We start from the raw sequence: 24,474 nt of genomic DNA, 5'->3' as shown, positions 1-24,474 counted from the left end.
CGCGGCACCAGCGCCGTATTGGCCGTAGGATTTAAATTAGAGAGATAATTTTCTATTAGTTGCGCGTGATAAACGCGCCGTTGTTGTTTCTTTCGACGGCGTGATACCGCGCCGTTTTCTTGGGAGGGGTTTTTTTTTTTTTTTTTTTTTTATTTACGTCCGTACTTAGAGCCCAAGGGTCGCCACGTCGATCCGTGGGCGAAGGATTAAATCTTTCTCCGTAGTGGAATATACAGCGAACGACTAGACACCTGTTGTAAACAATCACCTATAATTCAGTGCGGTTACGTGTACCTTGTTAATAGTAAATTTATTACAAAATACAAACAAGTTTTAATATTTATTAGATTATCTCGTTAGGAATATCTCTTTAAATGATATACATGTATATTTTTGGAAAATATAAAATGCATTTTCGAAAAAGTATGTTGTAACAAAAATTAATTTATCTTTAGCTATAAAATTAATTAGTTAAATCATGATAAATATATTTATTTTAAAAAATTTAGACAAATTGTTAAAATTATTAAAATTATATTATAACAGGTAAATTATATTATATACATTGCTCTCTTGATTATAATAAATGAAGCCTCTATAAAACTTATATGATCTTACACGTGCTCACATAAAAAGCGATATCTACATATAATAAATCTTATTTAAAAAAATAAGGTGGAAGTCTTCTTGATCTAAAATCTAAATGGAAGTTATCTACTTCAATATGATATTGCATGTACACACCTATATATCAACTTTTAAAAAATTTTAGATCACACGAGAATATATTGAATTAGGTCTAATTTAAAATGGTTTTAACACGTGATATCTACTGATTTTTCAGTGTCATTGGAAACCATCCGAGTTATCTCCTCTGCCTGATGGAAACTTTCCCTTTTTCATAGTAAAAGAAATTACGACTAAGGTGTAATTTACTGTAGAGGTAAACTATTATTACGATATTTAGTAATGAAAAGAAACTCGGCACGCTCCTGCCATTCGTGCGAAAGTACAGTCTCTCACGTGATGCAATAATAGAATAGAAATCCCTTTCGGAATCAATGCATTTCGTGAAGCTCTAATTCATGCGAGATCGATCATCGGGCGCGTCAATAATCGATAATACGCAACCACGGCATCGTGGAAACAAAATAACCTGCGGCGACATATCATCGTCGACGACGTGGAAAAGACGGAAAAGGCAGAAAAAGGATTGGGGAGGCCAACTGGGGAGAGAAAGAAGAGAAACGGCGAAACGCGAGCCGGCATTGCGTTCGCCGTGCATTCAATCCGCACGATTCCACCTAAATTATGCGTAGATACGCGAGAACGCGGCGGCGGATCATCTATTGTCCGTGCGAGTCTCACGGGGCCGTAACGCTTTTCGCGACCGGACGAAACATTCGCCGCCGTGCGCTGGTGATTTCTCGCGCGACCGGCGCCCTTACGTCTCGGACTCTTAATAGTATTGGAATTGCTAGTTAGACGCATAATCGAGTTACGACTTTTACCGCGAAAGATGAAGGTGGATGGTCCATGGGGGCCGCGGCGTTCGCATCCCGATCATGCGAGCGCTCGCCAGCTAATGAAAACGAAATCCCCCTACGAGATGCTCTACGAAACGATCCCTTCCGGGGGAAGATACGGGGGAGCAGCTCCATCGCTTCCTCCAGTTCTCTTCTATTGCCGCCGCTTCGTTTCCTCACAGACGGCTACTGTGAGAAGCTATTCGTTCTCCCCTGCAATTTTCCGCCTGCCACTTTCGCGCAGCGCAGCGGCACTCCGCGATACGCGCTAATCGATTAATCGAGCTACGGCTAATTCACGTCTTAATTCTAAAAACAAATATCTCACATGGGAAAAATTGATAGCAGAGGAAGAGCACCGTAAGTCTTGGGAATGAGAACTTTATATATGTATTAAAGTAGAAACGCCTATCTAATATAATTATCTGCGGATTCAAAGGCTACTAGTAATATTTTAGTGAGCAGACGCATTCGTTAATCAAATCAAGAAAATCGAAGACTTATCTGTGTAGTATGGAACAATGTTATACATAATATACGTTACGTAACTCTTCCTTCCTTAATTGTTATCTAACTATACTGAATGCATTATCGAAAGGATTCAACGTTCATACGTAAAAGTGCACCCGTCAACCACGATACCGATTCGTTAGAATATAGGCATGTAAGCGATCTTTAACCTCCGCAGGAATCATGGCACGTCCGCGGAACGACATGACGGCGAAGGTATCGCGACTCTTTGTGGCGGCTCCTCGGAACGCGTCCGTTCTCCTCGCGCGCCACTCCAGGAAAAAAAAAGACCAACGAACGACACCGATCGTAGTCGAGCATTGGACAATGCTTCATTAGAGCATTGTCGGTGCACAATATCACACAATTAGCCCGCTCGGCCGTTCCGAGCTTTTAAAAGGTCTCGCGCGGCGATCCTACCATCACTACCACGATCAGACGATCGGGCATCGATCGGCGCGATCCCCTCGATCGGCCGGTTACGTGGCGGTATTATGTGCCGGGCATAATGCTCTTCTTTATGCCCGTACCTCTTACCGCTAAAACGTCCGTGGCTAAAACGTCTCTCGAGCGTTAGCTCGCGTAAGGTTTACAACGTTTGCTACGTTTTAAATCGAAAGTGTCATAACGTAAAATTATATCAATTCTTTATCTACTACAATGTTTTCTGAGAAACAGTTCAATCTTATGCATCGACAGGTAAAACGTAAAATCAATGTTAACGAATTTTGACACTTAAGCCTAACATACGGTATGCTCTGCTTTCTGCTTTTTATCTTTTACTTTTTCCCTTTTTCCCTCTTTGCGACATCTTTTTTTCATTGACAATCGTATTTCCTGTCCAAGTCCATCAATTTTTTTTAACAAATAAAAATTTTTTTAAGAGATAAAATTTGTAAGATTTAGTATTTCACAAAAAAAAAAAAATAAATAACGAAAGTTACGCCTTGTTTAATTTAAAGTAATTATAACCAATTAATCGATCTATGTATTTGTTTTTAATACATGTCCGAGGGATTAAAATTGTATACAATTTTATGCGATTGAATATTCAAGAAATTTTTTTCAAGTGCGTTTGAAGGAGACGTTTGTTTCATCGTGCAGACGTCATACAAAATTAGAAGTAACGTCAATTCGTCACGGTAATTAGGAAACGCTTCGCGCGAGTCCCACTTGCTCATCGTCAGTTTCCACAAAGCCGGTGAACGCGCGCGATGCGACTTTTACAGCGAGGAGTCGTGCGAACGGGCCGATTTCAATCTCAATCGCGATCCTTCGTTCATAACATCGAACGTACAGACGAGGAAAATTTGTGATACTGCGAGGAATCCTCGTAGCATCATCCCGTTAGCGCGCGACGCGCCTCAAATGTATCTACGCGCCGCGCCGACGACCGATAACCAATCGTGTAATAACTCTCGCGTAATTAGGGAATGGCACGAAGCGTGCATTAATCACCATCGAATTGATTTGTTGCCACATTAAAAGGTGACTTTCGTGGGAGAAAGGCGGATGGCCCGCATGATGCGCGAACGAGAGAGGGTCCTCTTAGAAGGATCCTCACGCGCGTGAGGACAGACGAGAAGACGACGCACTCGCGCGTGAAAGTTCGCGCGTGTACGTAAGAGACGACGAGCGGCGGCGAGGCGAGCACGGAGAAAACGGAATCACGGAATTAGTAGGAGAATCGTATCTCTACCTTCGATGTAATAAACCAATTCTCTACCTTTCCACGTTATCTCCCCACCTACTTATTCACCTCTCATTCCGGGAAGACCGTCCAACCGAGTTGCAAGCAACCCTTCCCTAATTGGACCGCATTCCAAGGAAGTGGAGGCCCTCGCTACGTATGCGTGTATGCTTTACCGGAATTTTCATTAGCGCGGCACTCCGTCGTGACGGAAGGTCCTCGATACGTGGTGTACCCACTGCCTATGCCGGCAACACCGATACACGGCCGTGGCCGTGAACGTAAGTTATGCTCGGGAAAGAAGAAGAATCCGAGTGAATTACTATCGCGGCGAGAGGGTTGCAGCAGGAGTTTCGCGATGACTGCTTCCCACTGTCTTTGATGAGCGTTGGCGAATATATGGCAGCGAGAATATTACGAGCCTTTGATCCTCGTGCGGGATACATTAGCACGCGCGCGGACAGCCAGATAATTTATACAAGTCTACATGGGAAACTGGCTAATCATTTCCATAATAAACCTCCAATTATGTTGGTACTTTCGTAATCGTGGCGTAAACTTATCTGTGAATTATCGGCGTAATATAAATAATAAAGACGCTGATCTTGCATCTTGCGAGATCGTTTCGCTTCCTGTTCCGCGATTCGCAACATCGTTCATTCGCATACACCTCTGAAAGCAATCGACACGGAGAGAAGAGGAAGACGTCAACGAGGTCGACGGGTACGCGTGATGATGATACAACGAGATCAGAAGCGGAGTAAAGTTCCTCGAAGCTATTAACGTGAACCGTGATTCATGATGGTGGAGTCATCGCGTAGAGAAGAGGTCGTGGCGGCTGGACTCTGCTGGACTCGCCGTACTTGAAAGCTTTTAAACGATCACGGGGAAAGAGGAGACGCGGTGAACCTGTCCGTCACGTGGTTGGAGATGAGCAGCACCCACTTCTTCGGGGCCGTTCTTCAGGGCACGCCGCGGACCCCGGTGGGAGGTGAGAGGTTAGACAAACACGGGGCCTTATCTGATGGCCCGTCAGCAGCGCTCTCCGGCCCTTCCAAGCCCTTCTATGGGCCCACTCTGCTCTACCCCCGCAACGCGCTGCTGCGGAGAGGTAGACAAAAAAGTAGTGCCTTCGAGAGCGTCGCTCCCGGCGCCGTATCCCTTTCGTTTTGATAGATTCAATTTCGTGTTGATGTCTTTCGCCCACTCGGGTCGGCACTCGCAGGCGCCTCGAAAATCCCCACATCCCTTTCATGGAGATAAATTACTCGGCGCAGAATTGCTGGACGAAAGCGCGTGATATAGCTGTCGTACGAAAATTCGTAAGTGTTACCTCTATATATATATATATATACCAAGTACACAACTGATTTAATAAGAGACGTGACATACCTAATTTTATTTGTTTCCAACGTTGTTCTTGTTACAAAAACATACAATAATACATTGTTAGTAGTATTATAAATTCTTAAGATTGATGAAATTCATTCGATAAATATCAGCGAATCTGCAAAGATAACAGTCAGATGTGTAATCTTAATACTCGGCTTCAAATTTATAGTGTTTGCATCTCTCTTTGACCCTTAGATGCACACTTACGTTATCGGGAGTAAATAATTTGTTCGTGTGATGTCGACGCGTGCGCGCTGCATCGGGCATAATTTTCAGTAAACGTATGCACTACACAGGAGAGATGTGGAGAGGAGAATCCCGTACAAAGTTATGTAAGGTCAAAGAGTAAAAACGATATCTCATCCGTTTTAATAGAGTTGGTCTCGCATGGGTTTTAAGAGGCGCGCGAGGATCGGAGATCTGGACCGCTCAAAGAGGAATTTGTGGCTCGTGAGAGCACGTCGTGCCTCGCGCGATAAAGGGCGCGCGTCTTCTTTCGACAGGTATATCTACCTGCCAGCACGCCTCCTCGCGCGGGCGCAGCCGCTGCCGCTTCGTCCATCAATATTCTTGCTTAACATGAGATCACTTTGCCTGGATAAACGCGTGATACCTTGTAATACGTAAAAGCTACGTATAAATTATGAAAATAATTTTATACGAAAAATTAATTTTAGTCGGTACGGATCGCATTTCTTCCGATTAAAATTGATACATTGCGAAGAAAGAATTTCTGAAGAGCAAGATAAGACGCGCGTGTAAATATGTCCGAATAATTCATTCGCTGCGTTGTAACTTAAAGATTCTCGAGACATACATAATTCCTTTAACAATGTTTCGTCTCATTAAACATCGTGTAATTCTCTTACCACTCTTCTTGTTCTTTCTTTTATAAATTTATAATATATCAGGATATGTAACATAAATAATTACGTAAAAAAAAAAAAAAAAAATTTAAAAATAGAACCCACATTATCATCTTTTCTTCTACGAACATTATTACGTATTCCTTTTACTCTCACTTGCCGCGTACGATATTATCACGATGAACATACATTATTTAAACAAGAAATAATTACGACGACTGTCTCTAAGATTGTCACGTTCGGTCCTACAACCGTCCCGTCGAGAAACAAAGTCTTTTACCGTAAATCGTCACAGTATCGTAATTGAGACGACTCTATCGGGGGTCTTCTACCACGCAGCACCAAGAAGTATCCCATCCACCTTCCCACCTTCCCACTTTCCTACCGGCTACGCCGGTGACTTACTGACGTAGAGACGTTACCGCCCGTACACGAGAGCGGTCTTTGGGAATGCATTAACAAATTAATCTCGCTTGCTATCTCGTTCTCTCTCTCTCTCTCCCCCTCTCTCTCTCTTTCTCTCGCCTTACCTCCGCCTTCTCGTATTCAGCGATACAAGCAGTCCCGGCAGTCACCGGTCAGAAATTCCGGGAAGCCGCACTGCTGCTCCGTCGCGCTCGACCAAATTTACGCGCACCGCATAAATACGCGATGTGATCATCGCGGAGCTGATTCAGGGGGTGTGTATGTTGGCATTCCCGCCTTAAGACAAGCGACCGTACCGATTTAGGATCCAATCGGCCGAGTTTATGCGAACTTCGCAGCTGGACGCACGGCCGGTCTTATTTCACGGTAACGTTATTACGTGAGCGAGGGCCCTCGCTACGCGATCCGTACACGCGTGTACGGGCTTGTGTGTTATGGCACGTATTCTATGTTCCGCAGAGCTCACAGGGTGTCCCGGAAACGTGAGAGAATATCCATCGGTGGAACACTTGCTATGACATCGGAACAAATCGAAATATTCTTTATAATTACCTTTGCTTCTCATATTTGTCACCATATATCGAGCGTTTTCAAAGAAAGAACAATACTATATTCGAAAATATCATTTCTGTGATTTAATCTTTTCATTATATTCATCTATTTCATTATATTTTCATTATGTTCGTGTCATAACAGCAAGAGAAATGATGATTCGTATTTTTCTCGTTTCTTCTCTATCAATTTTTTTTTTAAATTTCTTGCAATTGTATGGTCATCAGAACAATTGCTAATAGATCAATGGACAGAATAACGCTGCAGTTTAATCGAATCTGCATCGAGACACCCCGTAGACCTTTGTGATAGTGTTGGCAGCGTTCTCGTTCGAAGATAGGCTTGTTCGGTAATTAGGCGGTCAGAAAGAGGCTGCGGGGGGTCCATTTCAGCCTCGAGCAAAATCACGTGGGTGTGCGCTACGTGAGCTTAAAATGTTGCCAGCAAAATTGACGGCGACTCTCTAATTAAGCATGCGACCGAATTATTCTACAGATCCCTGATAATTTTCTCACCTTTCTTGTGATTCTTCATTATCATTCCTCACCATCGTATAAATAAAATTTACACTGCACGTAATCCGCGTATCTTTACACAGATACTTGTTATAAGCAGTATATTCGTTTCAAGATTTACGATAATTCTACTGCACGCAATGTAAAGATAAAACATTTGCTTTACTTAAATTCAGTATCATCAGACGTATTGCTTTCTTATTTAATTATTCAAATATAATATATTTCTTATTAAAAATGATAATCGTAGAATCTTAATCCCCACGAAGCTGGCACCACTTTTTCAAATTTAAAAAAAAAACCAACAACTTCATAGACATGAGATCTTAAGAAAATTCCGACTATAGAGTATAATGAGAAAAAAAGACTCGTCACACGTGACTTTGCTTTGTGCCTACGATCAGTAGCATAACGAAGAAAGGACGTTACTTCTTGCGATGTATCATAGGACGAAAAGGAGAATAGATCCTCTATAGTCCCTATTCGCATCACATCGCGGTAGGAGAAAGCGTCCCTCTGCGGCGCGGCGCGGCGCCCACGCGCATCGCTACGCGTCTCTCGTATGAAGACATAAATCAAGCGCTTTCGTGGACGATGCTCGCAATTACACACGCGTAAGCGTAACGTAATATATAATGACGCACGCACGGCGGTATGTACCGGGGCTCGTTATAATATACGCCTGCTTCGTTTCCGAGCGAATCTCTTTCTCACTCCCTCTTTCCTCCTCTTGCACGCGAGAAAACCGACGCTAGTGTGGGAGTCGTGCCAATTTGCTCGGTATTTGGACCGCCCTTTTACATAACGAGGTGCCCTTTCACCCCGCTGAGACGAACGATCGAGTTTACTCCTGTGCCCTGTTGTCTTTCGACGGCCCTTCGATATCTCGTGGTATGATCAGTGATAGATTGCAACACTCGTGATTTTACGCGCGAGAAAAAAGTATGGAAGGAAGACGTGTGTATATTGCTTTTCTAAATTTTCTTTTCTTTATACGTGATGAAAGGAATGATATTTATTAAGATGGAGATTGATACAAAACTCTGATGTAATTAAAAAATTTATAAATAATTATAAATGTAAATAAAAATTATGTGAATTGATGCGTAGTTTATAGAAGTAAAACAAAAGTATTCACAAATTTTCACATAAATATTAAACATCAAGATCCGCTTCGATCGAAAATAGGATTTTTCCTTTTACTTAATAAAAAATTAATACGATGTTGTGTGTACAAATTTGAAAAAGACATTTGCAATACGCAAATAATAATTGTAATAAATATTGCGACCAATAATAATAGACTTATTGATCAATTTATTGATCTAACCCTTAAAAACTGTGTCGAACGTATGAACTAGTGCACAATTATTATAATATTTTTAAATAATTGAATTTTTTATTGATTCATTCAGTTTGTTTCGTAGAAACGAAATATCATTTCTACCTGACTTCTCGTGGCCTTGATTATTTCGTTACGAGTTTACACTATATTGCTATCTTGCGATAAAATCTAGTCCATCATAGATCATCACAGACCTCAATACCAGCTTCACGAAACGTTTCTGCCTTCTTATCGCGTTCACATTTTCGTCTTGACGTTAGCGAGGTCTGCTCTTCGCTTCGATGAAAGGTCCGGCATGCTCGTGCCGATAAATCATTCCGCGATCCGATCGATCTTGCCGTTCGTGCCAACGGATCTCGTGAAGACGATATTGTCTGATAATAAGGCCTCATTCAGACCAAGACGCTATTCTATTACATTAGCATAATAAGTTACTTTCTGCTAAACAATATAATAAATCAAAAATATTTCTCATAACCACCGTTTTAACTTCTTATGACCGCACATAAAATTTTTGTTATTCATATGAATGTATGTGCATACTGGAAAAGTGTTTAGTATTTATGATTAAAAATTGCATGATAAAATAATTATGGTTACGAGCTCTATTTTTATAATTACTATTATAATATAACAATAATCATATACATATAGTTCTGTATATTAAAAAGCATAGGTCTTCAAAAAACGGTTATAATTTTATATACAATATTACTACAATTTAATATATTCTTTTTAGTATACATATAGAACTGTATATATAATTATTACCAATGTTACAAAATAATTATAAAAATGAAATAAAAATAAAACTTATAATTTATATTTTTCATAATTGTAATTATAGTAACAGATACCAAACGCTTTTCTCTCAGTGTACAATATAAAGTAGATTTTTAATAATTATTGTGTTACATAATAGCTTGTCATTCTATAAAAAATAATTTTTTTAAGCACAAACTGGCGTAAATGATAAAATTGCCGTCTGGAAATATCCTGAAAATATTGAGCGGGACGAATACCGACGTTCGCGGATGTGCGCAGATGTTTGCCCTGCTTTAAGATGCCCGCTGTCGTCGAAGACAGTCAACGTTTACTCGGTAATTATGTAACCCCGTCAAACTATTTCACCAAACAGCCGAAGACGGCGGCGTTCACACGACTCTGTACCGCGCCGGGCGGCGACAAAAGCCGGCCCGTTACAGATCACCTGCCGCTTGTATTTGACTATCTCACGATGGCGCGATAAGAAGAGGCTTCGCGCAAATGACTTGCCACCCCTCCTCCTTCTTCGCCGTTACTGTCGCTCTGGCCGGTTCCGCGAGAGAGAAAAGAGCGCGTAACTATCCGCGGGTTACCGTGAGAACGTTATTAACCACCAATTACCTGCGTATTTTGGTAGAAATCTGGAAACTGTGACAACACTAATATTTACATTGTTACTCGGGTTTTTTTTTTAGTCTTCCACGTGGACGTCATTGACAAATTCTGATTTTACAAACTCTTTCTCACGGGGGTCTAAAATCAATCTACGGCGCGACTTTCACGCCGAGTCCGTCGCGTGATCAGAGCCCATATCGCGGTGAGCATATCGCGGCGAGCATATCACGGCGATTTCCAGCGGATCGAGATACTTTCACGGCGAGCGTTATGGTTCACGTCGTTTGACAAAAGCGGGGCGCGCGCCTTTCCGGGTTCACACGAATCTTAGCTCCCGGAGCCGTCGGGCCGTTAACAACAAATTATATCAATTTATTAGTCGCACGAGAACGAGTAACCATGGTCTGCGGGGGTGGCGCGTTGCATGCGTGTTCCAGGGCCATAGATCAACCAGGTCGGACCTGGCAAAGACGTAAAAGAAAAAGGAGCAGAGGCGGGAGAGGCGTCCGGGATCGAAAAGCGCTCGCAAAAAAGAATGTGGTGCACCAAACTGATGAGCCCGTCGATGCGTAAATGCGCTTTAACGTATCGCCTCGTTTACACGTCTAATAACGCGGTGTAACAACGGCTTTCTGTCCAGCACCGCGCCAATCGATGTCTGATCAGTCGACGGTTAAAAAATCGTATCGATTTGTCCTGTCAGAATTAGTCTGTACATTTTTTTTTAACGATCCGACGGCCGTTTCGTTCATCCATCAGCAGGTCGGATCGCACTATCCCGACAGTCCTTTACATTTTTCTCACCGGGTCTAGTTACGAGCGTGAAAAATGACGACCGCTCCATCACTCCGACTAATTTCAAGCGCGACAGTGATCGAAGTGTATTCGTGTTATCTGTCAGCCGATGAATAAGCCCGGAAGAGACCACTTTGTTGCGTTATTACGTCCCGGAGCAAGCAGAAATCGGCAGGAGTGTACCAAGGATGCGTGTCCGGATAGAAGAGTAACGAGAATCGCGGGTGGAAGGCGACGAACGAAAAGAAAACGAGAGTGCGCACGTCGTGCGTTTGCGTGCACGTATAACATATATGCGTTGCGCTCGAAGGGGCGAAGGAACGTTAAACCGAGAAATATATATGACTACGAAATAGATCGCCAGGTGCGTGGGTGCTCGTGAAAACGACATGGCACGCCGGTGGAACGGAGGTGTTACAAAATATGAAATTGAGCCCATTTGTTCCAGTGGTCTCTGCGAGAGTCCGGGATCGCATCGTGTGCCGCAGGGGACCCTGTTTGGGCCCTGTGCGCACTTCGCCATCTCTCTTACCTCATCCACGAATGGCTCTCTCGCTTCCTTCTTCTTCTTCTCATCGCGAGAGAGAGAGAGAGAGAGAGAGAGAGAGAGAGCTCTCAACTCTCGATACTATAAATCCTTCGAGGTGTTAATACGTTCACACACTCAGCGGCTCTTTCGAGCGTGGCACCCACCGGATCTGGCCCCCACGTGGAGAATCATTCGAAGACCTCTCCATGGCCTTTGTCCTCGCGATATACCTAGCTTATTTGTCTTAAAGTGCTCACTCCCGGAGATTCATGGCTTAAGCGCGAAGCGCAAATGAACGAAACAGATATGGACATTAATACTGATTGTATTCAGCAATTATCAATTCCCGACACACTTTGAAAAATATACACATTAATAATCTACTAGAAAAAAAAAAAAAAAAAGATAAATTGTGTTTTTTATTTTCATTATTATTTCCACAATATTTCAAAAGGGATTATAATTTAAAAAGATTAACATATATTTTGAAGATTGAACGTGTGTGATCGTGAAATATTTAGTTTTCGAGGATAAAGCCTCTTTGTGTCTTCCCCTTCGTCCCTCATCGCATTCGTTTAGGTGATGCTTCGGAATTTTCGCAACGCGCCGTGAAACATAATAATTAGTTCCAGTTTAGCGAGGTAATGAGCGCCGAGCTCCATTACAGTGCCTCATAATTGTAACCAAACCCCTATTAAAATCGATCTTATAAACGTGTGCTCCGCACCCTGCCCCGTCTCCCTCGCTGCGATACCCTGGACCAACTCTGCGCAGGTCGGACAGCACTATCTTCGTTGAATCGCATATCCTCTCTCGCGCGCGCCGTGCAACGCGGATAACACCCTATAATTTCCGACATACTATACCGCCATGGCGTTATCCGAGCGATCCCCACGAATCGTCGGTCGATCGTCCGGCTTCACTAGATTTCAAGATGGGATTCCAAGCGGGCGCGTCGATGGAACACGAATGTTTTCGTCAAATTTTAAATTTATAAACAAATCAAATCAAATCAAATATTGCCGATTCCTTAACATTTTCTAAAATTGCTGATCTAGTAGAATTATTAACTAATAATTAATTGCCAGTTTTAAATAATAAAAAAGAGAAAATATATTTTTTTCTCCGGTAATAATAATATGTTACGTGTTTATTTTAAATAGTTTCTTTTATTAATGGTTTTTTTTTATGCCGTTCATATATCAATTTCTTAAAATTGAAAAGCAGTAAGAATGTACAATATATTAAAAAATTTGCATTAAGCAGAAACAAAATTATAATTTTATTTCTGTTTAATAAAACATTTTTAAAATATACGTTCCGCTTTTCAGTTATTTAATTATAATTAAAGATCAATTTATGTGAAAAGTAGCTCAATAAGCCTTTCTAAATATTCTTATACAACAGAGAGAAATAACAATAGTAGGATCAGCGCGATATCATTCGCGAATCGCTCGTGATCCACGGACATCAGCAATTATCGTTAACGGTATCTAATGATATTTATTACGCTCGTGCTTCGCGGCGATTACTCGAAAAGGCATGGATGAAAATTTACGAGCGTGAAAGTGCGCGACGATGATAACGAGAAATTTTGAGGCGAATATGAGTTACGAGGTTTGGCGCGCGTCGCAACGAGGGCGATAAATTCGTCGACGAGGAGCGCGCTTGAGTTCATTTGGTAACGGAGGTTTGTTTTTGCCCCTTGCCGCTCCGCTCCAATCCGCTCGCGTACGTCGAGCACTAACTCTCACGACTTATGAGTTAGTGCTCTGGGAGAGGCACGCCGAGGCCGTTAAAGATTTAGTGCCGGCCGTTAACGGTCCTCGGCGATTTGCATGAGCGGCCGCGCGCGCGAGAGTACTCGCGAATTCGCGCAATTTCATTCCATCCACGTCCTTGTAGTTTCGCGCGAAAGAAGTTAATATTTCCTTGAAATTTTTCCGAGAGTGATTCCGAGAGAAATAATGTATATACCGTAAGATATATGACTCCCGTAATAATTTATACAAAAAATGATTGTTATATATTAATTATTATAAGGTTTTGTAAAAGTGTAGAAATTTTTCGCTTCAATAAACGAATTGTTAAATTTAAAGGCTATTAATAAGATTGTTACTTCAAGTTGTTTATTTCATTATTACTTGGGAATTTTGATACGTGGAATTTGTTGTTTTTCACAATATTTTATCTTACGAAGCGCGTTTCAATAAAATGAAGAGACATGCTTGTAGACGGCGGGAATCCGACTCTTGTAATTTACGTACGATATTGTGGGGCATAAATTAATACTGGACGGAGAGCATGATCGGCGCGCGTTCCTGGGACGGATGAGAGATCGGATCGAAAGCTCGCACTCGCACCGGGAATCGTCAAACCGTGAACAGCGATATCTATCCGATGTTCGTCGGGTTTCGTGCTAAAGACCCATCAGTTTATATCGACTTCCCGATGATCAATTATTGTCCCTTTCTATCGAATCGGCGGTGGTTGGAAAACGCTCATTTCCACGAACCGGGGAACCGGGTGATTGACTCAACGATCTCTCCTCATCGAAACGATCTTCAGTGCTGTCAAAAGGATCGATCGAGATGACAGACATAACGCGATCGATCTCTCTGGCGACGAAAATCGAGGGAGTCCGCGACTTCTGTGCGGACAATAGGTACTCGTCGATCGGCGAGAGACACGCGATATACCGCCAATAGGCGACGAGCAAGGGTCAAGGGTCATCCGCGATCCGTCGAGATAAGGAGCTCGAGCCGCGATTTTACTGCGAGCGGCGCACTTGAAAGCGGCGCGGCGCGTAGTGGAGGCATCGGCTCGCGTGAGTTTCCGATCCGGATTATATTAAGATAAAGAGGCCCGCGCGCGGCGATGGGCGTGACGGAGATCTCGTTACATTTTCGGAAAAGTGAAGATGATAAGGGCCGATCGCGTAAGGCGGCGAGATGCGGAGTGAAAGAATCACGAGAGGGAGAGATGCTTCATCTTCCCGTTGAAAAGGAATTGCGTAGATCTCGATTTTTTCATACGATGGAGAATGTACATTTATACACGTACGTGTATTTAATAGACGCGTTCGAAGAAACAACTTTGGAGATAATAATTTGTAATAACAAATTTGTTTTTAACCTGTGCAGGTTTAAAATCCAGCAAACGTAATTAAACGCGTAGGAAAATTATTTACGCGTAGGAGAATAATTTTCCAAAGTTATAGAGCTTATTTGAAAGTGTCCATAAATATAAGAGAGAGTTCGTAAATCTTATTTGCATGAGGACAAGAATATTCAGCTCTATCACGGAAACGTGGAATCAATTTATTTTAGAAAAAAAAAAATAGAAAAAAATTACTACATACACCCATCTTTTTATCATTCGTGGAAATCATATTTCTCTCTCGCTGCAATTTTTGAAGAATCACAAATTTAAGAGCGTAATTAGTTCCTCCGTTAGTTCACGAGCAAGTCGGCAGGCATTTATTAGCATGGAATTTCACGATTGTGCGAAAAATTGCGGACGATGCGACGCTTCTGCTGTGGTTTACGTAATAGTTTCGAGATTTGTGAGAGAAACGTGGCCCCGATTAGCTTTGCCCGATCCACTTTACGCGAATATATCCTTCTCGAGATAAACGTCTGATTTTGAACAGAGACTCGCGGAATCTCGCATCGGCTCACTTCGTTGTCGATCCTGCGTTGCCCGATCGAGAGAGGAGTATAAAGGATGCCGACAGGCATTGTCTGGCGTTTAGTGCTGGCCCGACCTTTGCTACATGTATCGCGGGCCCCCTTCGGTATCCCGATGAGTCTCGGGGCTTCTTAAACCTTCGTGCATCCGGCGCATTCACAACGCAGATGTAATACTTTTACGACTATTTCCCTTTACATCTTCTCACTTTTTTCTAGGCTCAATCGATTCGAGTTGTTATATGCAGCTCTTTTCCATATAATTAGTGCATCCAAATCTCAATATTTATTGTTACAAAATGTGGGATTTTATTTTTAAATAAGTTTAATCCTAGAACGCTATTGAGTGATATATATTATTGCTCTTAATACTTTTTACATACAAAGAAATAAGCCATTCTTAATCAATGTAATACAAGTTTTTCATACATTTTATACTTTTAGTGACAAAATATTTATGTTCTAGAATCCTTATGAACATAAATAATTCAATTATTAAAAGAAAAGAAAGAATAAGCACTTTATCAAATTTAACCTTAAAATGATAAATGAATCCAATGTAATCCAATGTCTTCTCATAATTTAAATAAAATACTATACAATAAAAGCTTCTCAAAGACAAGAAGGTCTAATCTTTATGTGATATTATGAAGAAGGGCTCAAAACAAAAGTGGAAATGTTTATAACTTATTTCTTTTAATATATATCAACAACTCGTATTGGCTCTTAAAGGCTTTTTATTATATTGATTTATTCATGAATTTAATTATTCTTCGAATAAAATATATAACGAAATAATAATACAAATTTACTTAAAAACTGAAATAACTTATCACGCTCTCTCTATTAACCTTTTATACAGGACAAGAAAATCATTATAGTGCCATTGAAACAATATCATATTTTAAGATAAGGAAATAAATAGATCACCGCTTTATAAAGGTTAAAATACTCACTAAGAAAGCCAAACTATATAAAAAATGGACAGAATTTTTAAGTTTATCTTCTTCGTTTTTCTTAACTTTTACTATGGCAGATTAGACCTAATAACTACTACAAGCATAGCTTAGCACTTAATAACTTCATTCACTTATACGTAAAATTAACATATTGATAGCATTTTATGGTTAAAAGATAATACAATCATCGGTAATATAAGAATAATTTTATTTTTGTTTGCTAAAGAGACTCGCGTTTGTTATTAATGACATCTTTAAATGAGAAATCGACTATATTCTTCTAGATAAGAACGATAAAGATTGGCTAAGACTTTTAAAGCGAATTTCGTTCTTAGCTTATCGTGACATCCAACTCGCGACGTACGTTGCGGCATTTTCGTTTATCGCCCGTCGTCACGCGTCATTAGAAGAAAACACTCTTCGTCTCCTCCTTTCGCTTTAACGGTCCGATAACGGATAACAATTTTTATCTCGTAAATTTTTTCCGATAAACTCATCGCGTCGCCGTGCTTATGCCCCGACCGGCCGGTCGATGCTTTGACCGGCCATTTCGCGTTTGCGCGCCGCATCCAAGAATTCCTTCCTGGGAAATTAAGCGGACTTTCAGAAATCGACGTGCACCTGGGGGGTCGTGGCAGAACACTCTTTAACAGGAAACGTTACGTGCACCGTGCAAATGTAAGCGGCCGTTACTCCCTGACCTCGTCGTATCTTCTGTTTCCCAGTTGACACCGCCGTATACGCGTTAACTGGAGAATAGGATAAACTTGACTTTCTGTATGCCGTTTTATGGATTTACCCGTCGAGTCATAAAGGATAACGTCGCGCATGGGGAACGTATTACATTTATGTATGTGTATATCATGTATCTAATTGTTGGGAAACGGTAGGATATTATGTCGATTATTAGCAACGCTAAACGCGGCTGATAGAACCGCCGCGCGAATAGAACTTTCTTACCTTAACGCGAATTATCATAGGCTCGTCCTCAGGTTGAACATCCTGGATCCAGATCGCGCTTTGTCTTCTCCTGAAAAAAAAAAAAGCAACGAAGATGTAATAAACAAATCGTTCTTTTGAAAAATTTATTAACCGCAAATATTTAATTAATCGCTTATTATTTATTTAATATATAAATAACACAATTTATGAGTAAGGGAACAAATAAAAAAAAAATGATTTTAAAATGTAAATGTTTCTAAAGCGAATGAATAAAATATGTGATAGTTTAACATATAAGACTTAATTTTATTGAAAAAATATACTTTGTTTACAAGTCTTATCTTTTCCTGTTTATCTTTTCAAGTAATATTTATGTATTACTTTTACGTATAATATATTCATCTTGTGTTAAATTTAACCAACAAATTTGCCAACAATGTGAGAGACAGGGAGGAAACATTTTCGTTTCAAAGACTCGCGCTTTTGTTCTATCCCTTTCTCTCTGTTTTTCTTTCTCTCCATATGCCAATTAAAGACCAAAGATAATTAAGTGCCTTTATGAGATGACGCGCATCGAAGCTCGATCAATGACGCCCCGATAAATCGAAGATACAGGATGGGTCACTACACGCTCGCTGGCAAGATGTCCGGCTGGCCGCGCGATCGGTCTTAATTTTTCTCAATTGATTCGCGCAATTACCGATTATTAATGATCTCGGTGATTAGCGGTGCGCGGCGAGCGCCGGCAAAAGCGCCGTTCGAGCGAGGCACATCTCATACGTCAACTTATTTACGTTGACATACGCGCGACGAGTCTCGCGTCTTGGGCGACGCGACGCACGGATCATAATAAGGCGTTTATGGTAAATATAGGGATCGCGTTGCCTTTTACATCAGATTTCTTCGGCGCCCGCGCGCGTTACTTTGTCAGTGTTGGGTCGCTACATTGACGATCCTGGACCGCGACCGCCGCGGTCCGAACATGGCGTGCTGGCTGCCGGTCGGCAATGCATAAGCGCGCATTATCCAAAGATTACGATTATTTTATAGCGCTATACGCGCGAGTCGTAAAATTCACGTGCCATTTTAACAACTGGCTTCCTGCTGATGCAGGTCCGTGGCTGGTTGCGGGCGAGCAGCGAGCGACGGGCAATGATCGCGGGACGGGGAGGAGAACGCGCGACCCGCGCCTGGTGGCGGCCCGATGGTGGATGCAGGTTTTTAATTGATAAATAAATCATGGCGCGCGCGACACTGATTGAGATTCGCATTCGACATTCTCAATTACCGTCACCGACCCTGAACCCCGTCGCGCAGCACCACGCCGCGCCGAGCCGAGCCGAGCCGAGCCCTTTCCAACGTCGGGCCATTTCTCGCCGTTCGAAATCTTGTTTATTGGCGAACGCTCGCTCTATCACTGCGATCCGTCACCACCCAACGGATGGAATGAAAGAAGGACTGTCTAACTATGCGCTAACGTAAAGCAAACGAATAAATAAAGTTCTGCGTGCATGCATTTCTCGCAAGTCTCTAATAAGACGAATGATTTATCGGGTGAGTGAGGAAGAATGAGAAATTCGTCGTCGTGAGCCTCGTGACATCTTACTGTTCTTTCGCGCATATAAATCTGCTGTTGTGAAATTTTTCTGTTGTTATACGGATCTATGAATTATGAGGTAAACCGTTGTGCAACAAGATTCTTCAGTATTCTGACTTTCGCTGTACAAAATGATAATTAGCTCCGATATTGCTTCGAGAAATGTATCGACAGTAAAAATAACGTTAGTTCTTAATCGCTATTCTACCGATGTAGATTAATTTTAATCTCTCAGTTTAACTTGTTTTTTTTTATCTTTATCTAATTCACAGAATTAGAAAAAGGCGAAAAGGCAGTTAAATATAGATTAAAATTAATCTACATTGACAGAAACGGGCACGAAACATCCCAGAAAGGCCAACGGATTTTAGATCGACTTTGAAAAAAATCTCTCACGTGTCCATTTGTGCGCGATAGAAATTTGATAAACACGGTGATTAAGCACCGAGGGCATTTACAATGGCATCCGAAAGCCCATATAAATAGCGAACACACGGCATCGGGGGCGATACGAAGGAGTTACGGAAGTCGTGCGGTGATCATTGTGGTCCTCACAGTGGGAGCGTTTATGGTCTGACAATTTCCAGCGTGCTTTAGGGACCCGGCCGACGTCTTTTGTGTGTCGGCGGCCGATGCGCCGTCGAGTTGGCTCTGTGCTCGCGATCCTCCTTACCTTACGTTGCCCAGTAGTCGAGGTATTTACCTACTTACGCCTGACACAGGCGAGCGCGTACACGCTGTCGAGACATAATGCTCGAGAAATATGAGCTCACGACCCCCCGGTAGCGCGGATTCCTATGGCGACGTGAATAAAACGCGCTCTTCTCTCTTCGCTGCTTCGGAGAGAACGGTCTCGTTGCGTCACGTATTAGAATCCTTGCCATAGTAAGTATCAATTCTTAGATGTCACGAGATATATATGTTCCTTGGAAAGAATGCTCTTAATCAAACTCTCGTTCTCTTTGTGCGTGATGTAATGTCTCTCTTTTCTTAAAAATATACAAGGTAATTTTATTCAATACAGCCTTACATAAGTTGCGATTTTTTTACCAAATCCAATACTGAAAACTAATGATCAGATTTAAAAGAAAAAAAAAACATTTCTAAACATTAATTAAAAATATGAGACATTTTTTTAAATTTATATGGATGCAGTAAAGATTTATCTATTCATCACACATGGAAAGAATGATTTTAATAAAATATCTAAAAGATTTGAAAATAATTTTGTTAGACCATTAAAATAATTATATTATATAAAACGCTTAAGTATTGATAATAATATTGCAAAAAATTTTAACACTCTCATTCACTCAATCATTTTGAACATCCTACACAATTATTTTGATAGCCCAAAAAATTTTCAAATTTTCATCTAAATTTTTAGATACTTGAGCAAAACTTCTTTCGTATATATAATTAACTACATAAATAGACCATGTTGAATATTAGATCATATTAGGAATAATTATTTTGTTTCTTACACAAAGAATAAAGATTAGAGTAATTACTGTAATACCAGATTTTAAAATCAATACAAAGAATTGTAAAAATTATGTTTAATATAACATACGCAGTAATTGATATTTTAATTATTTCTTTCTAGTATCAAAATAAGTATGCATGAATTTCTTAAATAAATGATATATCATTAAATTGTTTCCATAAAGAAAACAAGTGTCTCTAAAAAAAAATATACTTAGGTACGGTACAGTTATTTTACATTGGTTACCATACAATGCGTTCTTAATGTCAGAGATTTCGCCGCACGATACACGAGAATGATCGCCCGCGAAATGACTCAATCAACGAGGGTATTTGCACATCATCAACACCGCTTCGTGCTTTTCCTTAGTGCTCTATCGCCATTCACTATAACTTTCGTAGGTCTTGTCGACGACTTCACGATCGCTGCTCATGGATCGCGATTATAGCGCTGGAACGGGTTCGGAGGTCCTGCTTCCCTTGCGCAAACCACAGTAGTGATCTCGCGACCGCTCAACGGCGTTCGCTTTGCACATGTACACGTTCCTTCGTGCGAGCACGCAAGCGTATACGCGTTCGCTGTAAGCGAAGATAAAACACGTCCGATGCAATGTCAAAGCGGGTACACAGGTGCACAATGCACTCTCGAAGAACGACAGAGAGAGAGAGAGAGAGAAAGAGAAAGAAAGAAAGAAAGAGGTATCGTATAGAGTAGACTACTTAAAATGCATTGGCAATAAGCCACGTCGCGTTACGCGTTGCAGACCGTCCGCCACGCCGGGTCTGCGACTAGTCGACGGTATCGAGTCACTCTCGGTAAAGCTATAAGACTTAAAGTCGTCTCGTCTAGTCGCATAAGCGATCTTACGGCGACGGCGGCATTTACACAGAGAGAAGCTTCGGAACTGTTCTGCGGACGCGACAGAGGAGGACTTATGAGAGCGGAAAGAGCGACGTGAAAGAAGTGATGCGAGTTCTGGCGACGGCGGTTCCAGTTTAATTGCAAAATTGAAGAGAAGAGACGAACATGATAGAAATTATTAGATAAGAGCATGTCGATTTATCGTTCTAAAGTCCTGTTTGAAGTACAGAATGAACCTCCGTCTCTTACAGCAATTGATAGAGGAAGTTTTTTTTTACTAAAAATTTATAGAACCTCATCGTACAGATTGAATAATCTATTTTTAGTTTGAAATACTCCAAATACTCCAAATATTAATTTAATAAAAGATTGAAAAAGTTTCAAGCCGTTTCTGAGAAATTTTGCAGACGAACATTCGAATGAATGAACGGCCAGAACATAAAATTATAAAATTATTAAGTAATTGGCCACGCTGCACTACTTAATAAATGGAATACTACGCCACTCATCGCGTATTTTAACAGGCATGAACGGATCATCAGAGATTATTATATTGCAAGCCGTTTCGTCATCCCAATTTCCATGCGTATCCTCGAATACGAGGTCGACGTGTTTCGTGACCCCGTCGCTCTGCTTGTCCGTAATTAATTGAGAATGCTATTAAAATTATCGGACTATCGCTTCGTGTTGCCCGTAAGCCTTGCATCTCAGATCTTGCCATGCAATTCTGCGTTGCTACATCGATTCCTTAAAGTGCCACGAGGTCACGGGCCGTTCGCCGATAATATCTGAACTTCCTTCCAGTGCGCGCGCGTGTATCGAGTTATCGATATAATAATTAACTTTGAATTATACCGATGATTATTCAAACCTGTCTTCGGTCTCTTTGGTAAAGAATGTACGTGTACATTTTACACACAATAAGCAGTTTTTATACGTATACGATTGGATTTATTAATCTGCAAACTTTCTAAATTATATCCTACTTCCAAGATCCAATAAAATTCAATAGAGCGTATAAGATAGAAATCATGAATTATTATTCATCATATTTCAGTATACATCAAATGTTTTGTGATAATCAATTGCCATCCAAAAGCGAGATTCTTTTCTTCTTTCTCCTCGCGAGCTATGCGTGATTCATGGAGAGATTCACGCGAGAAACGCAAAGGGATTGCATTTAACGCGGTGGAGTGCTCGACGAAGGCATCGTGTGTCTGAACGAGGTGGTTGAAACGTAATACTGGTAACGAGTACCTAATTCAAGCGTGGCCGCGTCATAAGTCCGGTAAAGTGCGCTATAAGTTGCTCCCGCTAGCCGTAATGGTGTTTATGGGCCATTCTCAGCGCAGGTAGCGTCCGGTGTAACCTGCGGCCGACTACGTAGGCACGTACGTACTCCGGAAAACCATCGATGGCGGTCGCAATCGCCGACTGGAATTCCGCGATGAATGGAACTGGCATATACGAAGGCGCGACGCGAAGAGAACCCGAAGAACGAAGAGAACTCGAACGACGTTCGGCATTGTCTCGAGTCGCGGAGTGCGTTGAGGTCGCCGGTTCAACCGCGAGGAGACTTTAACGCCCGAGCGAGCGGTGCTGCTCGATGCGGAAGCTGCTGTGGGAATGCATCCCGCTTTCGCTTTGTTCTTTGAATTTTTAAGCCGTTTTTAAATCATTTTAAAGCCACTTTAAAGCTAATTTTAAACCACTAAAATGGGCTATTCAATATATTCGTACAGCTAATACAAATCAATGAAAATACTCAAAGCTGTTTATCGTTTATCGTAATAGATATCTACGCGCGATCATCTTAGGAGGATTTGAATATTCATTAAATTTAAATATTACGATATAAATACTACGATATTCAATTAAGTGTAACTTTAAAACATAAATTTTTAAATAAATTGCAAGATAAACAGCAAAAAGAAATTTATATTTCGCTGATGTAAACATTGGATCGTTTAAGATTAACGAGCCATTAACGATTAACAAGTATGGTACCAAATCAATTAATACCGAATTGATCGATAAATTGAATGATTGAAGATGATTCATATCATCGATTGTGCCATCATAACGCATCGCGAGAAATGGCTGTTAGGTCATTGAAATTTAATGAATCGTTAATTATTATTAAAACAATCGATAATAAATCGATACGTTGTAACATCCGTCAAAATTTTCTCTATTTACTGGACTTACTACTATCATTAATACTGCAACTATTTAATGTCGATGAAATCGTATGCGAGATACACTCAACTGGTAGTAAAAATAAAGTAATTACGTCATCTAAAATAAAAATATTATATAAAAATATATTCTATTTTAGCCTATTTTAATTGAATTGTATCCGTTTATATTCACACTTAAATAGCCGCGTATACATGTTTTGCTAAAGGATCTAAAAATTTAGCCAGATACAAATCTGAAAATAATTTTATCAAAATAATTATGTAAACCGCTTGTATGTAAATTGGCTGCCATGTCAAAATTTTTTACAGCATTGCTCATCATGAAATTTCATACATATTTGTATTATATTATTTTGATAGTCCAACAAAATTATTTTTAAATCTGTAATTATTTTCAGATTTGTACCTAGCTAAATTTTTAGGCAAGCAAAATCGTTTCTGTGTACAAAATTGTAGAGAGACCGACGCATTATTTTATACACATTAGAATGCGTGTAGAACTTTTCCGACATGTTAGAATCGTGCCGCTCGTTAACAGAAATGCCGACAAATGTGAGACCCCGCGCTGTGTGAAGCCTAGAAACGTCGTGTATGCAAAAGGAACAATCGTTTGTACGGCATAACGAACAAATCAACGGCGAAGCGCGCCGCGCCTTAACTCGCGCTGTAAACTCCAAACCGAGATGCGCGAGCGCGTTCTCGCTTTCGTTCGCGCGATCGTAAAGAGCACGCATTTGAATATGAATAAATCGTGCGCAGTCGGTTCGCTCGTCCGTTTGTCCGTTCATTCGCTCATCCGTATGTCCGTTCGTCCGTTTGTCCGTTTGTTCGTCCGGCGCGGGCGCAACGGCGGCGGCGACTCGCATATCCGTACACTCGTCCGACACGGCGGAGTGTTTTACACATATGCATTTATGGATTGCTTAATGGCGACCGCCTACAAATTAGACGAGCGGTAAATCAGACATCGAGCGGACCACACCACGCTCACACAATACCGCTGGCCCCACGGTGGGCATTGTTGCCTTGCGGCCAATAAAATATTGGGTGCACGGGGCTGGTGGGACGCATCGTCGCATCGTCGCATCCTCGACGACGTCGTCGACGACGGAGGTCTCATCTTTTTCGTCTTCTCGTGACTTTCGCGTGTCAAGAGGAGGCAAACTAAAGTCCAGTCATATATCACAAGTGGATAAAGTACGCCTCGAAAAGA

General features: G+C 41.2%; 1 protein-coding gene across 7 annotated transcripts in view; it reads right to left on the bottom strand.

Moving 5' to 3' along the window:
* Positions 1–24,474, bottom strand: part of LOC147910662 (uncharacterized) — a 446,179-nt gene that overhangs the window by 121,057 nt on the left and 300,648 nt on the right. For all 7 annotated transcript variants that reach the window (XR_015548455.1, XR_015548454.1, XR_015548453.1 and 4 more), the window contains exon 3: positions 17,135–17,204. Coding sequence is in view for 3 of the 7 variants with exons in the window: in XM_087416741.1 (XP_087272867.1) it covers positions 17,149–17,204 (56 nt within the window). In the remaining 4 variants the exon portion in view is untranslated. The remainder of the gene's footprint in view (positions 1–17,134; positions 17,205–24,474) is intronic.

This window comes from Acromyrmex echinatior, chromosome 2 (genome assembly GCF_024713525.1).
Source record: "Acromyrmex echinatior isolate Ae372 chromosome 2, ASM2471352v2, whole genome shotgun sequence".
NCBI lineage: Eukaryota > Metazoa > Arthropoda > Insecta > Hymenoptera > Formicidae > Acromyrmex > Acromyrmex echinatior.
The sequence above is the reverse complement of the archived record's forward strand: the minus strand, read 5'-3'. Positions and strand labels throughout refer to the sequence as shown.